The following is a 14298-nucleotide window of genomic DNA, read 5'->3' on the forward strand; positions in this document are numbered from 1 at the left end:
TGGACGAGCTGCTCAGCCTGGTGGTGGAGCTCAAGGATGAGGTGCAGAGACTTAGGACCATCAGGGAGTGTGAGCGGGAGATCGACTGGTGGAGTGACTCACTGGCTTACCAGAGGGAAGGGCCCCGGGAACAAAACCCCAGACAGGTGGTGGACCCCTGCCCTGTCACAGTTGGACAGACCTCACTGATGAGGAAGGTTGGAAAAGAGTCCCGACTCGGTGTCACAGGAGACATCCCCGCCTGCCTAGCCCGCCTCCACAACTCCCTCTGAGGAACAGGTTGCAGATGCTGGAAGTTGAAGGGGAGGTGACTGGAGAGCTGATGCAGGATCAGCCTAGGAGAGAGCCCAGGGCGAGGCGGTCACCCCCCGCCTTGAGGCTGCCTCTTATAGTTAAGAAAGAAGGGTGGTCGTGGTGGGTGTCTCCGTTCTCAGAGGAACGGAAGGTTCCACATGCAGACCTGACCCGGGCCGTCGGGAAGTGTGCTGCCTTCCTGGGGCTCCGGTCAGGGATGTAACCAGGCAACTCCCCAAGCTGGTTGGGTCATCTGGCTCCTTTCCGCTACTCGTAGTTCAGGTGGGCAGTGATGAAAATCACTCAGACAAGCCTACGCACCAGGAAAAAAGATTCAGGGGTTTAGGGCGTTTACTCCAAAGAGAGGGAGCTCAAGTGATCTTCTGCTCTATACCTTCGGGGCCAATGAGGGACTCCGAGCGGGAGAGAAAAGCACAAGCAATGAATAATTGGCTTGGAGGCTGGTGTCGAGCCAGCAACTTTGGGTTCTTTGATCATGGGCAGTTTACTCGGCCCCTGGCCTGCTGTTGGCCTGTGGAACCCACCTATCTCAAAGGGGGCATGGATTACTAGCGAAGGAACTAGCGGGGCTTATTGAAAGAGCTTTAAACTAGCTATGAAGGGGGAAGGGGACAAAACAGGCCTCTCAAGAGATGAGCCTAGGGGAATGATGCTTGAGCAGGGAGTGAGGCAGATGACTCGTCTGAAATGTGTCTATACCAATGCACGCAGCACGAGCAACAAGCAGGAAGAGTTGGAAATGGTTGTGAGTCAGGCCAATTATGACCTTGTTGCTATTTCCGAAACATGGTGGGACTACTGCCATGACTGGAGTGCTGAGATAGATGGTTACAAGCTCTTCAGAAGGGATAGATGAGGAAAGAAGGGTGGTGGTGTGGCCCTTTATATTAAAGACTGTTCCAGGTAGAAGAGCTTGGGGCTGGGAATGATAGAGTGGAGTGTTTATGGGTAAGGACCAGGGGGAAGGCCTGTGGGGCGGCATCTTGGTGGGGGTCTGTTATAGACCGCCTAATCAGGACGAACAGTTGGATGAGGCATTCTATGAGCAGCTCGCAGAAGTCACGCGATCGCCAGCCCTTGTTCTGATGGAAGACTTCAACTTCCCGGATATATGTTGGAAATATAATATAGTGCAGAGGAAGCAGTCCAGGAGGTTTCTAGACTGTGGAAGATTGCTTCCTTACGCAACTGGTAGGAGAGCCTACCAGGGGCAGTGCCCTGCTGGACCTTCGCTAACAGAGAAGGACTGGTGGGAGAGGTGAAGGTTGGGGACCGTCTTGAGCAGAGTGACCACAGAATTGTAGAATACTCCATTCTTGGGGATGTCAAAAGAGTGACCAGCAAAACTACCTTCTTGAACTTCCAGAAAGCAGACTTTGACCTGTTCAGGGCGCTTGTAGCGCGGGTCCCTTGGGAGTCGCTTCTCAAGGGACTCGGGGTCCAGGAAGCATGGACGCTCCTCAAGGCCAGAATCTTAAAGGCACAAGAACAGGCTGTGCTGAGTGCCGTAAGGCGAGCCGCAGGGGAAGACGACCGGTGTGGATGAGCCAGGAACTATTGTTGAGACTCAGGGAGAAAAAGAGAGTCTACATCCTCTGGAAGAAGGGACAGACTAGTTGGGGAGATTACAAAGAAGTATCTAAGGTATGCAGGGAAGAAGTGAGGAAGGCGAAAGCCCAACTTGAACTCAGGTTGGCCTCTGCAGTAAAAGACAATTAAAAAATCCTTTTATAAATGTATTAACAGCAAAAGAAGAACCAAAGATAATTCTCATCCTATACTTGATGCAGCAGGGAATGTGGTCACTGAGGATGAGAGGGCTGAGATCCTCAACTCCTTCTTTACATCTGCCTTTAATAGCCAGACCAGTTATCCTCTGGGCATTTTATGCCCTGATCTGGAAGTCTGGGACGCTGCTCAGAATATGCCCCCAGCAATTCCGGTGGAGACAGTCAGAGAGCTCCTCCTCCATCTGGAGAGTCACAAGTCCACGGGACCGGATGGGCTGCACCCTCGGATGCTGAGGAACTGGCGGGGTGATTGCTGAGCCGCTCTCGGCCATCTATCAGCACTCCTGGTTAAGTGGTGAGGTCCCAGAGGATTGGAGGCTTGCTGGTGTGACTCCCATCTTCAAGAAGGGCCATAAGGAGGATCCGGGGAACTACAGGCCTGTCGGCATGTGTGTGGTGTCCAGGGGATCAGGCCCATCCAGCATGGGTTCGTGAAAGGCAGGTCGTGCGCAACCAACCTCATCTCCTTCTATGACTGGGTGACCAGTCTGGTAGATGAGGGAAAGGCTGTTGATGTAGGCTATCTAGACTTCAGCAAAGCCTTTGACACGGTCCCTTGCAGGCTTCTTCTGGGGAAACTGGCTGCCCGTGGCCTGGACAGGTAGACACTTCTTTGGGTAAAGAACTGGCTAGAGGGCCGTGCCCAGCGGGTCGTGGTGAATGGAGTTAAGCCCAGCTGGCGACCCGTTTCGAGCGGTGTCCCCCAGGGCTCGGTACTGGGGCCCGTCTTGTTTATTATCTTGATTGATGACCTAGATGAGGGGATTGAGTGCACCCTCGGTAAGTTTGTAGATGACACCAAGCTGGGAGGTGGTGCCGATCTGCATGAGGGTAGAGAGGCCCTTCAGAGGGATTTAGACAGGCTGAACCGCTGGGCTGAGGTGAATGGGATGAGGTTCAACAAGGCCAAGTGTCGGGTCCTGCACTTTGGGCACAACAACCCCATGCAGCGTTACAGGCTTGGGGATGAGTGGCTGGATGAGTGTGAAGAGGAAAGGGACCTGGGGGTGTTGGTTGATGCTCGGCTGAACATGAGCCGACAGTGTGCCCAGGTGGCCAAGAGGGCCAACAGCATCCTGGCCTGCATTAGAAATGGTGTGGCCAGCAGGAGCAGGGAGGTGATCATCCCCCTCTACTCAGCTCTGGTGAGGCCGCACCTCGAGTGCTGTGTTCAGTTTGGGGCTCCTCACTGCAGGAAAGATGTTGAGGTCCTGGAACGTGTCCAGAGAAACTGGAAACAAAACTGGTGAGGGGTCTGGAGCACAAACCTTATGAGGAGCGGCTGAGGGAGCTGGGATTGTTCAGTCTGGAGAAGAGGAGGCTCAGGGGAGACCTCATTGCATTCTACAACTTCCTGAAGGGAGGCTGTGATGAAGAGGGATCTGGCCTCTTCTCCCAGGCAACGAGCAGGACCCAAGGAAATGGCCGCAAGTTGTATCAGAGGAGGTTCAGGTTGGACATAAAGAAGAACTTTTTCTCTCAGAGAGTGGTCAGGCACTGCAATGGCTGCCCAGGGAGGTGGTGGAGTCGCCGTCCCTGGCAGTGCTCAAGAGGCGTCTGGATGAAGAGCTGCGTGATGTGGTTTAGTGCTTGTGGTGGCAATGGTGATGAGGAGAAGTTGGACTAGATGATCTTATAGGTCGTTTCCAACCTTGTGATTCTTTGATCCTATGATAACTAGCAGATGGATCGGGCCTCCAGAATTCAAGGGTTTCAGGTAGGTCTGGACTGGTGAACAAAGGCTGAACTCCTTGTAGCTCAGTGGGCTCCTGACATGTCAGGCCACCTAGGAAGAGATGCAACATACAGATGGGCGTGGGATCGAGGGGTGGACTCATCCATGGACACTGTTCCTCAGGCTTTCTGTGAATGTGAATGACGTGTGGCAATTATGGAAGTCAAGTGCATAAAGCCTCTTTTGCACGGTGGATGATGGCTGAGATCTACGTATGGGGAGGTCTGGCAGCTGGATTTTATCACATTTCCAGAAGCCTGTCATGGCAGGCACCACGTGCTTACAGTGGTGGGAGCAATGATGGGATGGCTGGTAATGCATCCTGTGCTCCGTGCCACTGCCCAAAGCACCATCCTGGGTCTTGAAAAGCAAGTCTTGTGGCAACATGGCACCCGAGAAAGAACTGAATCAGATAATGAATCATTTTCAAAACAACATCATGAACACCTGGGCCAGAAAGCATGGCATCCACACATCCCTTATCATGTACAGCCTCTGGGAATGATTTGATGGACTGTTAAAGACTACCCAGAGAGCAATGGGTGCTGGGACACTCATACATTAGCATACACGCTTAGCAAAACCCACTCGGTTAGTCAACGCTTGTGGATCCATCTGCCAGCCGAGCTGGTCCTGCCCAATCAAATGTCTTACGTGCTGCAGAAGGAGATGAAGTCCTGCAGTGCAGGTGAGGGCTCACACCCCAGGACCCCCTGCACTGCAGGAGGCTGCGAAGGGCGCAAAGCCCACCTGCACATGGGCTCCTTTTGCTCAGGGCTGGCGTGCGGGTTTATTGTAGAATAGCAGACTGGATTTTCTTGGAGGAAACAATATTGTTTACAGAACAAGAAAAAATCCCTGAATATCTTGGGTGTCATATTTTCATGCCGATGAATGTCAGAGTTGTCCTGGGGCTCTGCAATCCCTATCATTGTGAATTTTCACACTTTCCTTCCATAACATTGGACCAGGGAGGCGGATGTAACTCGGTTTGCAGTGCGTTTTCTCATAGGTTCAATGTAGTTCCCTGAAACAAGTGTGTTTTATTTCTGTGGCCATCAGCCTATGGCCTCATGGTGACCCATGTACCAGGAAGCACTCCCTTTCTTGTAAGGGAGAAAAGGCAGCAGTGGTCTGTCTTTCCCTTCAGCCTCACTTCTGAGCTCCGATTGCAAACCTGATCCCAACTGTAGGAATCTAAGCTGCTACACAGACTGGGGCATTTCAGAGGCCGCAGCAGTACCACAGGGGGAGGGGGCTTTCAACTCAAAAAAATGACCGTGCCTTCTTACCAGACTTACATAAGATCTCCCCTACCGGAAGGAAATGTCCCTCCGTTCACAGTCACGCCTCATTCACATCTTTGCTTTTTGGCTGCCACACGTTAGAGAAAAACCACTTTCAGAGATAAAGAACTGGAAGAATAAAATTGCTGTAAAACCATCAACAAGGCAAATAGCAACCCCAGTAATGAGGGCCAAGCTATATTATATAGCAATTAGCGTCACACCGCTCAAAGCATTGGCTGTTCTCACCCAACATCAAGTCCCCTTGAGGCACACACAGGATGTTCCATCCTTCCACATTACCCACCACGTGCACTAAATGCCTTGAGCAAAAGCAGCCCCACTGGTGGCAGGAATAACCCAGGCTGTCCTGCCCGGCATGTTTTTCAGGTGCACTGCAGGGACTTCATCTTCTTCTACGATCCATAGCATGTTTGATTGGGCAGGAGCAGCTCGGCTGGCAGGTGGATCCACGAGCGTTGACTGAACAGGTGGGTTTGGGGAAACATCTGGGGAGGGACACTGCAGGGATGCTGCACGAATAACCCCAGCCTTCCGCAGGCTGTGATGGAGACAGAGCTGAAGCAATGACTGCGCATTGAGAACAGGAGCATTGCTGACCACAGACATGATATGTGAGTGGTGAGCGGGGTCAGGAGCGCAGGACAGGAGTGTGGACTCGGTGGTGAGGGGCAGAGGAGGTAGGTCAGAGCATGAGAGATATTCGCCAGGTGTCAGTGGAATTCTGAATATCTCCAGAGAATGACAGTCCACATCCTCTCTGCGCAGCCTGTTTCAGCGCTGTGTCAGCCCTGAAGTGAAGAAGGATTTGCTCATGTTCTGATGGAACTTTCTGTGTTCCAGTTTGCGACCACTGAACCTTGGTCTGTCCCTGGACAATGCGGAAAAAGCCTGGCCCTATCCACTTGACTGCCACACTACGTATTTGTAGGCATTGATAAGATTCCCCTCAGCCTTCTCCACACTACACGGCCCCAGGCCTCCCAACCGTGCCTCCTACAGGAGATGCTTCAGGCCCCTCATTATCTCTAAGGCCCTCTGCTGGACTCTCTGCAGTAGTTCTCAGTCTTTCTTGAACTGGGAAGCCCAGAACTTGACTTGGTATTCCAGACGTGGCCTCGCCGGGGCAGAGGAGAGAGGAAGGATCACCTCCCTCGACCTGCTGGCCACGTTCTTTTTAATAAGCCTCAGGATGCCATTGACTTCCTCGGTCCGAAGGCGCACTGCTGGCTCAAGGCCCACGGCTTGGCCTCCAGGACCCACAGGTCCTTCTCTGTCGAGTTCTTCTCAAGCAGGACAGCCCCCAACCTGTACTGATGTGTGCGGTTATTCCCCACGCACTGCAAGACTCTACACTTGCCGCTGTTAAATATCAGCAGCTTCCTCTCCACCCTGCTCTCTAGTGTGCACAGGTCTTGCTGAATGGCAGCACAGCCTTCTGGTATGCCAGCTGCTTCTCCCAGCTTCATGTCGTCGAAAGATTTGCTCAGGGCACATACTAACCAGTCATCCAGGTCACTGGAGAAGATGCTGAACGAGGCACAGAACCAAGCCCTGAGGAACTCCTCTAGTGACATCCCTCTCATTAGACAGCTCTGCCAGTCAGACAGTTCTCAGTGGAAAGGCCCTCACCGTCCTCTCACCTGTCCCACACCTCCTAAACTTGCCCACCGCGATGTTATGGGGACAGTGTGAATCGCCTTGCTGAAGTTGAGGCACACAACATCCACTGCTCTCCCCTCAACTACCCCGATGGTGATGACATCCTAGAAGGCAATTAGATGGGTCACAAGTGATTTCCCCTTGGTGAATTCATGGAGACCGTTCTCGATAACCTTCTTCTAATTGCTTAGAGATGGCATTCAGAACACGTTGTTCCGCTACCTTCGAGGCACAGAGGTGAGGCTGACCGGCCTGTCGTTTCCCAGTTTTGCCTTCCTGCCCTTTCGAAAGACTGGAATGACATTGGCCTCTGGAGGAAACGGTCCTCAGGCACCTCTCCTGTTTCTCCCTGACCTTTGAAAGATGATCAAGAGCACCTTGACAGTCACTTCTGCCAGCTCCTTCAGCACTCATGTGTGCACCTCATTGGTGCCCATGGATCTGTGTTGAGTTAGCCTAGATGACCTGTGATCAGATCCTTCTTGGCCAAGGGGAAGTCTTCCTTTGCCCCTGCTCTTGTCTCCAGGCTCTGGGATTCCCAAGGGGCAGTCTTTGCAGGAAAGAATGAAGTAAAGAAGTTGTGCAGCAACGCCGCTTTCTTGGTGCCCTCCGTTACTAGGCCACCCACCTCATTCAGCAGCAGACACACGTTCTCCCAGTCTTCCTTTTGCTACTGACATACTAAAGAAGCCCTTCTTGTTGTCCATGGCTGGGAGGTCACCCGGCTTGCTTCCCAGTGGGCCTCAGCCATCCTTGTGGCATCCCTGCATGTCCTGGCAACATTCCTATTTTCTTTGCAAGTGGCCAGAGCCTTTTCCCACATTCCAGAGGCGTTGTTCTTCCATTAGTGCCTTTCCGTGAGCTTCTTGCTCACCTCTGCAGGCCTCATGCCACCTTTGCCGGATTGCTTAGTCTCAGAGATGCTCTCCTCCCAAATTTGGAAGAAGTGGTGCTTGAAGGACAGCCAGCTCTCCGGGTCCCTCTTGCTTGTCAGCGCTCCAACCCATGGGAGGCCTCCAAGCATGTCCTTGAAGAGGTCAAAATCGGCTCCCTGTAGTCCTGATTGCAATCCCATAAACTGCCTGATTTCTCCCATTCGAGATCCTGAACTCCACAGTCTCACAATCACTGCACCCAAGGCTTCCCCCAGCCTTCACATCCCCATCCAGTCCTTCCTGGACTGGCTGGGGAGGCACTGGTGTTTGGAGCAGTAAGATCCAGCAGCATACCTCTCCTCACTGGCTCCTCCACGATCTTTGCCAGAAAGTTTTCTTCCACGCACTGCAGGGACCTCCTGGGCTGTGTGTGCCTGGCAGCGCTGCTTTTCAAGCAAATACCAGAGCGGTTGGAGTCCTTCAGTGAAGTTTCACTGATGCATGCTCATTAAGAGAATGCCGATTATAAGTAATTTATAGGTACTAAAATCATAACATTTGCTCACTCAGCAACCAGCCGTTATTTCTCAACACCTGCTTGACCCTGGATAGAGATAAGCTTGGAAGAAAGATAGAGGGGAGTACCTTGATGCCTTCCTGTTGCATTCCAACCTACCCACAGAGTGAGACAATCCAGCCTTGCGTGGAGGCCCTGGCTTCTTTGAAGTTTCGTAAGCCTTCTGTTCTTTTGCTAGGGCTCTCTTATCCAAACAGAATAGCTTTACAACATGCTGTCTAGTCCATAATACTATACCCATACTACATTCAAAACCCATTCACAGCATTCAAAAACCACTGCAGCTTTGCAAGCGAGAATTAATCCCATAATTGAACAACTCTATTTGTAACGCACGCCCCGCGCACCGCCAGCGTCACCTTGGAGGGGAGGGCAGAGCGCCGCCTGGCGGCAGAAGCGAGCAGCGCTGTGTCCCAGCGACAGCCGTGCGGCGTTCAGCGCGGACTCGTGATCCGCGAGCACCGGCTGCTGGAGACGGGGGGAGCGGAACGGCCGGCGGAGCTCCAGGGCCCGACCGGAACACAGCTGCAAAGACGTTGTTAGCCTGTGGAAAGTGGCGGTGTGGTTTAAATCAGTTTGCTCGCAGGCACAATTATGTGTGCCCGTGGCCCTGCAGCGCTGTGGGTCTTTGATGAGGGTTTTGTGAAGAGAGCATGATGTGGCCCAAAATCTGGGCTGTGCACTGTCCTGCTGTAAACCATGCTGTGCCAGGTAACCAAGGCAGGCACTGTGAGGTTGGAGTGGCCAGGTATTGGCACTGCTGCAGAATAAGGCAGGAGATGCTTCTGTTTGGATGTTAGTAAAATTTTCTTCTCAAGAAGTAGTGGCAGAACAGTCTGCCTGGGGAAGTGGTGGAGTCACCTTTCTGGAGATGCTGGAGAGCCCTGGAGTACTAAGGGACATGCTTAGTAGGCACGGTGGGGATGGGTTGCTCTAAATGACCTTGGTCTCCTTGGCAGGGGGAGCATGGATGTTGCATGGCAGGATGCTGCAGGTATAGCTCACAGGCACTGGGGCATAATTGCACAGCTTGGGTCTCAGAGGTGCAAGGATCAAGGGGGTGGCTACAGCCACAGCATACCATCATGGTGGGAGTGAAACCACATCCTCAGTGGAAGAGGATGGCACCCTCTCAAAGCCTCCCTTCACTGAGGTGCCCCAAAGCACCCTGAGCAGACTTCTCATCTCCAATGCCCCAGCACTTAGAAGGCCATGCCATCTTGCTGTGCTGCTGCTGGGATCCCTTAAGGGTTAAGGCATTGTCACAGCCATCAGTGAGGGCTGTCCTAGTGGAGCACTTGCCCTGGAACCTACATTGTCTTCCAGTGCCAAAATCTCATAGAATCCTGGAATCATTTGTCCCCTACCATGAACAGGGACACCTACAGCTCCATCAGGTTCTCAGAGCCACTCCACCTTGACCTGGAATGTCTCCAGGGTTTGGGCATCCACCACCTCTCTGGGCAACCAGTTCTGGTGCCCTCACCACTGACTGTAAAAAAAACTTCTTCCTTAAGTCCTATCTAAGTCTCCCCTCGTTTAGTTTGAAGCCATTTCTCACTGTCTTATCACAACAAAGTTTGTTCCCATCTTTCTTACAGACCCCCTAATGGGAGGTCTCAGGGCTGCTCTCAGCTCTCGCTCAGCCTCCTCTTGCCCAGGCTGCACAGCCCCAGCTCTCAGCCCGTCCTCACAGGGAGCTGCTCCATCCTGACCATTCGTGCGGCCCTCCTCTGGACGCTCTCCAGCAGGCCCCCGTCTCTGCTGTGCTGAGCACTCCAGCTGTGGACGCGGCGCTCCAGGTGCGGTGTCACAGCGCAGAGCAGAGGGGCAGGATCCCCTCCCTCGCCCCGCTGGCCGCGCTGCTTCGGATGCAGCCCAGGATCCGGCCGGCTGCCTGGGCCGCAGGGCACACTGCTGGCTCACGCCCGGCTGCCATCCCCCGGCACCCCCAGGTCCTTTCCGGCAGGGCCGTGCTCTGTCCCTACGTCCCCCGGCTCGTACTGGCAGCGGGGGTTGCCACGACCCGGGTGCGACGCCTCGCGCTTGGATGTGCTGAGCCTCACGAGGTTCCCCTGGGCGCAGCGCTCAGCCTGGCCAGGTCTCTCTGGACGGCATCCCGTCCCTCGGCCGTGTCGACCGCACGGCTGGGTGTCATCCGCAAACTGCTCAGGGTGCGCTCCGTCCCACTGCCGTGTCACTCGTGACGACGCTGAAGGGCAGCAGACCCAGAGCTGAACCCTGAGGGACAGCACAGACTGCAGTTTGTGTAGGATTCTCACCCTGGAACCCTTCTTGTCCACCAGTGCTATTTTCTTGCTATTTGCTTGACATTTTGTCCAGAATGATAGTGTGCAAAGCAGTATTGAAAGCTTTACTGAAATGCAGAAGGATCACATGAACTTGTTTCCCTACATCAACTAGGTGGGTGATCTTTTCTTAAAAGGAAATTTAGTTGAACAGGACTTTCCCCTCATGAACTCATGTTGGCTGTGACCCATGATTGCATTATCCTTCAGATGTTTTTCAGTAGCTCCCAGCATAATGCTTCCATAATTTTAGTAGGCGCTGAAGTGAGACTGACAGGCCGTAATTAGCAAGGTCTTGCTTGCCTTTCTTGAACAAGAACAACATATTCTGGAACAATATTCCCCAGCTTTCAGCCAACTGGGACCTCTCCAGATTTTCAAGACTGTTGAAAAATAGTTGAGGTCTTGTGATGACATTGGCCAGCACTCTGAGTGCCCTGGGGTGGATCCCATTGGGTCTCATGGATTTAGACGCATCTGTATGGAACAGCAAATTGCACACAAGTTGGGAGTTGGTTGGGAGCTGGTTGTTACTGCAGCCCCAGTCTTCCAGCTCCAGGAGTCCCAGAGCCCATCATTGGTGTTGAAAACAGACACAAAGAAGCCATTAAAGGTCTCTCCTTTGTCTGTGTCCCTGTTTGCAAGGTGACCATTCTCATCGAGTAATGAACCAACTTTCTCTCTGGTCCTTCTTTCATTGTTAACATATTTAATATTTAGTATTTAAATTTCTTTTTGTCCTGCACAGCACTGGCCAGCTGCAACTCTAACTGAGCTTTGGCCACATTGTTTTTTTCCCTACAAAGGCAAACAGCGTCCGTGTATTCTTCTCATGTTTCCTGACCTTGCTTTCAGTGGCCTTTCCTTCTAAGCTATTGAAGAAGATCCCTGTTCAGCCAAGCTGACGTTGTGGCTCAACTGCTTTACTTGTGACATTTTGAAATTGCCCGTCTCATGGTCTTAGGAGACGGTGCTTAAAAAGTGGCCAGCATTGATGCATCCCAGTGCTTCAAAAATAGTTTCCCACGGGGCTTCAGCGACTAGTTCCCTGACTAGCCTTAACTCTGCTTTCTTCATATCCAGGGCTGAAATTTTGGTATCCATTTTCCTCCTAACACCAAGGATTTTAAATTTGACTACTTCATGATCTGTGTGGCCAAGATGGTCACTCCATCCACAAGGCTTCTCAAGCTACGTATCTAGGAGGGAAGTTTTCCTCATTGGCTCCTCTAGTACCTGCACCAGGAAGTTGTCAACAAAGTGTTTTAGAAATCTCCTGAAACCGTATGGTGTTCCCACTTAACATCTGGCAAGTTGAAGACTCCATAAGGACAACGTCAGTTGATCTAGAGGTCTCTCAGTTCCTGCACTTGTGGTCCTGAAATACCATCCCTGCTAGGAGTGAATCCTGTTTAGCAGAGCTGAGGACAAGGCCCAGGGGCTCCTCCATCCTCCCAGGACTTGTCCTCTGCTCTTGGAGCCAGGGAGAGCAGCAGAGGAGCGGGACCAAGCAGCTGTTTGTCCCCCAGCTGAGGCTGGAAGTCCCTCACTTCATCTGCTCAGGAGAGATAACAGCTGGATGGAGATTGTGGGTATGGACATGTCAGATGCCAAAATGTTGTGCAGTGAGCTGCTGGGCTTTGAAATGTTGGAAACTGGGAAGCTGGATGCCAGGATGTTCAATATTGAGACACGAATGGTTGGTAGGAACGATGCCTGCAGAAGGTGTTTTACAGGCCACTAAGGTAGGGAGCGTCTCACTAACAGCCCTGTCAGCTCGTGCCCTATTTCCTAATTCATGTGAAGCAGATACTTGGACTAAATATTAACTGAAAATGCAAGGAGCTTGTTAAAAGGTAACTCCAGACAGAGCAGCCAAGAAGGGAAAAGGCTCTAGCAGAGCAGCAGTGAAAATGCACTCTGCTCAGAAAGGCTGAGAAGGAACTGCAAAAGCTCAAAAAACTCAAACCTGGGAGAAGGAAAGCATCAAGGATTTAGCAATGTGTCAGAAGAGGAAGAGGAATCCAAAAGAGAATGATTTATTGGCAGCTGCAGGCACTCAATGGAAAGTTTTGTCCCCCAGCCACTGTTGCTATCCCTGCCCTCCCAAAAACTGCCCTGAAATGCTGCCCTGCCCTGCCCACTGGCACTAAGGATTTACTGTGCTCTGAAAGACCATGCTGTACTGTGAGCAATACTTGTTGGAGGACTGTGATACAGAAAAGGTACTCATCCCCCAGTCAAGTGCATCCTAGTTGCTGGTCCCCTGCCTGTCCCTCTTCCAAGCTCATCTGGAGGGGAATAAGAAGCACATGCGGTACAGCTCTGCTGTTGCGGGATGGTTTATTTGGCTCGTGGTGCATAGGCACAGGGATGCAGCAGGTGGTCAGCAGGACACAGTGAGGAGGCAGCAGAGATCCCAGGTGCTGCAGACAGGATCTTGAGGAACAGGCAGTGCTCCCCATCACTTGACACGGGTGAAGACGTTGGTGCCAACCCTGCAGGAAGAGGGGTCAGTGGGGTGGGGTGGGCATTGCAGGGGTGGCTGCGAGAGCTGTGCTCACCTGACGGCCTTCCAGGTGTCCTTGCGGGAGGGAACCTCTTCCCGCAGCAGCCATGCCATCTCCAGCGTCTCCTTCCCACGGCGGTCCACGAAGCACTGTCCCACAAAGACAGTGGTGGAGTCTGGGGGTAAACCAAGGGCTGCAGCCAGGGGAATAAAGACTGCCTTCTCTATAGAAGGACACCCTGGGTGCCTGGGCTGACGAATAGCTCTATCAGACCCTTAGACAGACAGACACCTTGGGCAGAGCTGTCTGGCTATCTACAGCCTTGCTGGTGCTGCCATACCTGCAAACTGCCACTGCACAGTGAAGCCAAATGTGGGCTGCTGCCCCTTGGTGCCGGCGGGCTGCTGGGCGCCTTGCAGCGGTGACACCAGGATCTGCTTGTTGGTGACTGCTACAGCTGTCTGGTAGGAGCCGGAAAAGGTGCCAGCCACGTCCAGGGCTGAGATGGTCACGTTGGAGCCCAGCTCATTTCTCCACAGGCCCTGCAGATCACACTAGGACCAGGGGACACGGCAGCGTGTCAGATCACAGCATAGCCCAGCACAGCTCGGCATGGCAGCTAGCCCCCAGCGCTCGGTTCCGGCTGCCCTCACCTTCCTGGAGGCTGCAGGGCCGAGGCCAAGCAGGACCAGGCCAAGCAGGAGGCAGTAGCGGCGGTGCTCCATGGCGAAGCTGTGCTCTGCTCCAGTCCTGCTCAGAGCTGTTTATAGCGGTGGGGGCTGTGTGCGGCCCCTGGGCAGCCTGCCAAGGGTCACCAGCAGGAGATGGGCCACCGCCTGCAGTGGCACGGGGTATGTGGTGACGCAGGCATTACTGCCACAGCACTGCGTGGGGGCACAGGAGAGGCACTGGGAGGCCATATGGGGGCACAGGAGCCAGAACTGCTGCCTGAAGGGATGTGACAAGAACTGGAGCGTGGCTGCAGTAAAGTACTATTAGGAGGAGAGGCAGGAGCAGTGTTGGCACCCTGGCATTGTCACTGGCTTGGGAGCAGCAGGACTGCCCTCACCCCACAGGTCGGAGAAACTGGTGCCAACCACGGGAGGACAAAGGTCAAGGTGAAGGTGTCCCACCTCAGTGCCGAGCAGCCTGCACAGGGAACCAGGTACGCTGTCGCCACTGGGCCACTGCTTTTGGCCTAAGCTTCCCCACAGCTCT

The 14298-nt window shown here is 53.2% G+C and overlaps 1 protein-coding gene across 1 annotated transcript; it reads right to left on the reverse strand.

Annotated features, from left to right (window-relative positions):
* Nucleotides 1-12894: 12894 nt before the first annotated feature.
* LOC128074376 (avidin-like) lies at nucleotides 12895-13872 on the reverse strand. The gene is made up of 4 exons (XM_052670174.1): nucleotides 13734-13872; nucleotides 13421-13634; nucleotides 13135-13255; nucleotides 12895-13068 (listed from the first exon to the last, which is right to left on the reverse strand). Exons 1-4 carry the CDS (start codon nucleotides 13803-13805, stop codon nucleotides 13035-13037), a joined length of 441 nt encoding a protein of 146 aa, XP_052526134.1. The 5' UTR covers nucleotides 13806-13872; the 3' UTR covers nucleotides 12895-13034.
* Nucleotides 13873-14298: the final 426 nt, after the last annotated feature.

The sequence above is a fragment of the Tympanuchus pallidicinctus genome, unplaced genomic scaffold (assembly GCF_026119805.1).
Source record: "Tympanuchus pallidicinctus isolate F22 unplaced genomic scaffold, pur_lepc_1.0 scaffold9, whole genome shotgun sequence".
NCBI classification, from domain to species: Eukaryota; Metazoa; Chordata; class Aves; order Galliformes; family Phasianidae; genus Tympanuchus; species Tympanuchus pallidicinctus.

Coding starts and splice junctions, on each gene's coding strand:
- LOC128074376 (XM_052670174.1), bottom strand. CDS start 13,805: ATGGAGCACCGCCGCTACTGCCTCCTGCTTGGCCTGGTCCTGCTTGGC. Junction 13,635..13,733: donor GCCCTGCAGCCTCCAGGAAG/GTGAGGGCAGCC, acceptor CCCTGGTCCTAG/TGTGATCTGCAGGGCCTGTG. Junction 13,069..13,134: donor GACACCTGGAAGGCCGTCAG/GTGAGCACAGCT, acceptor CTCTTCCTGCAG/GGTTGGCACCAACGTCTTCA.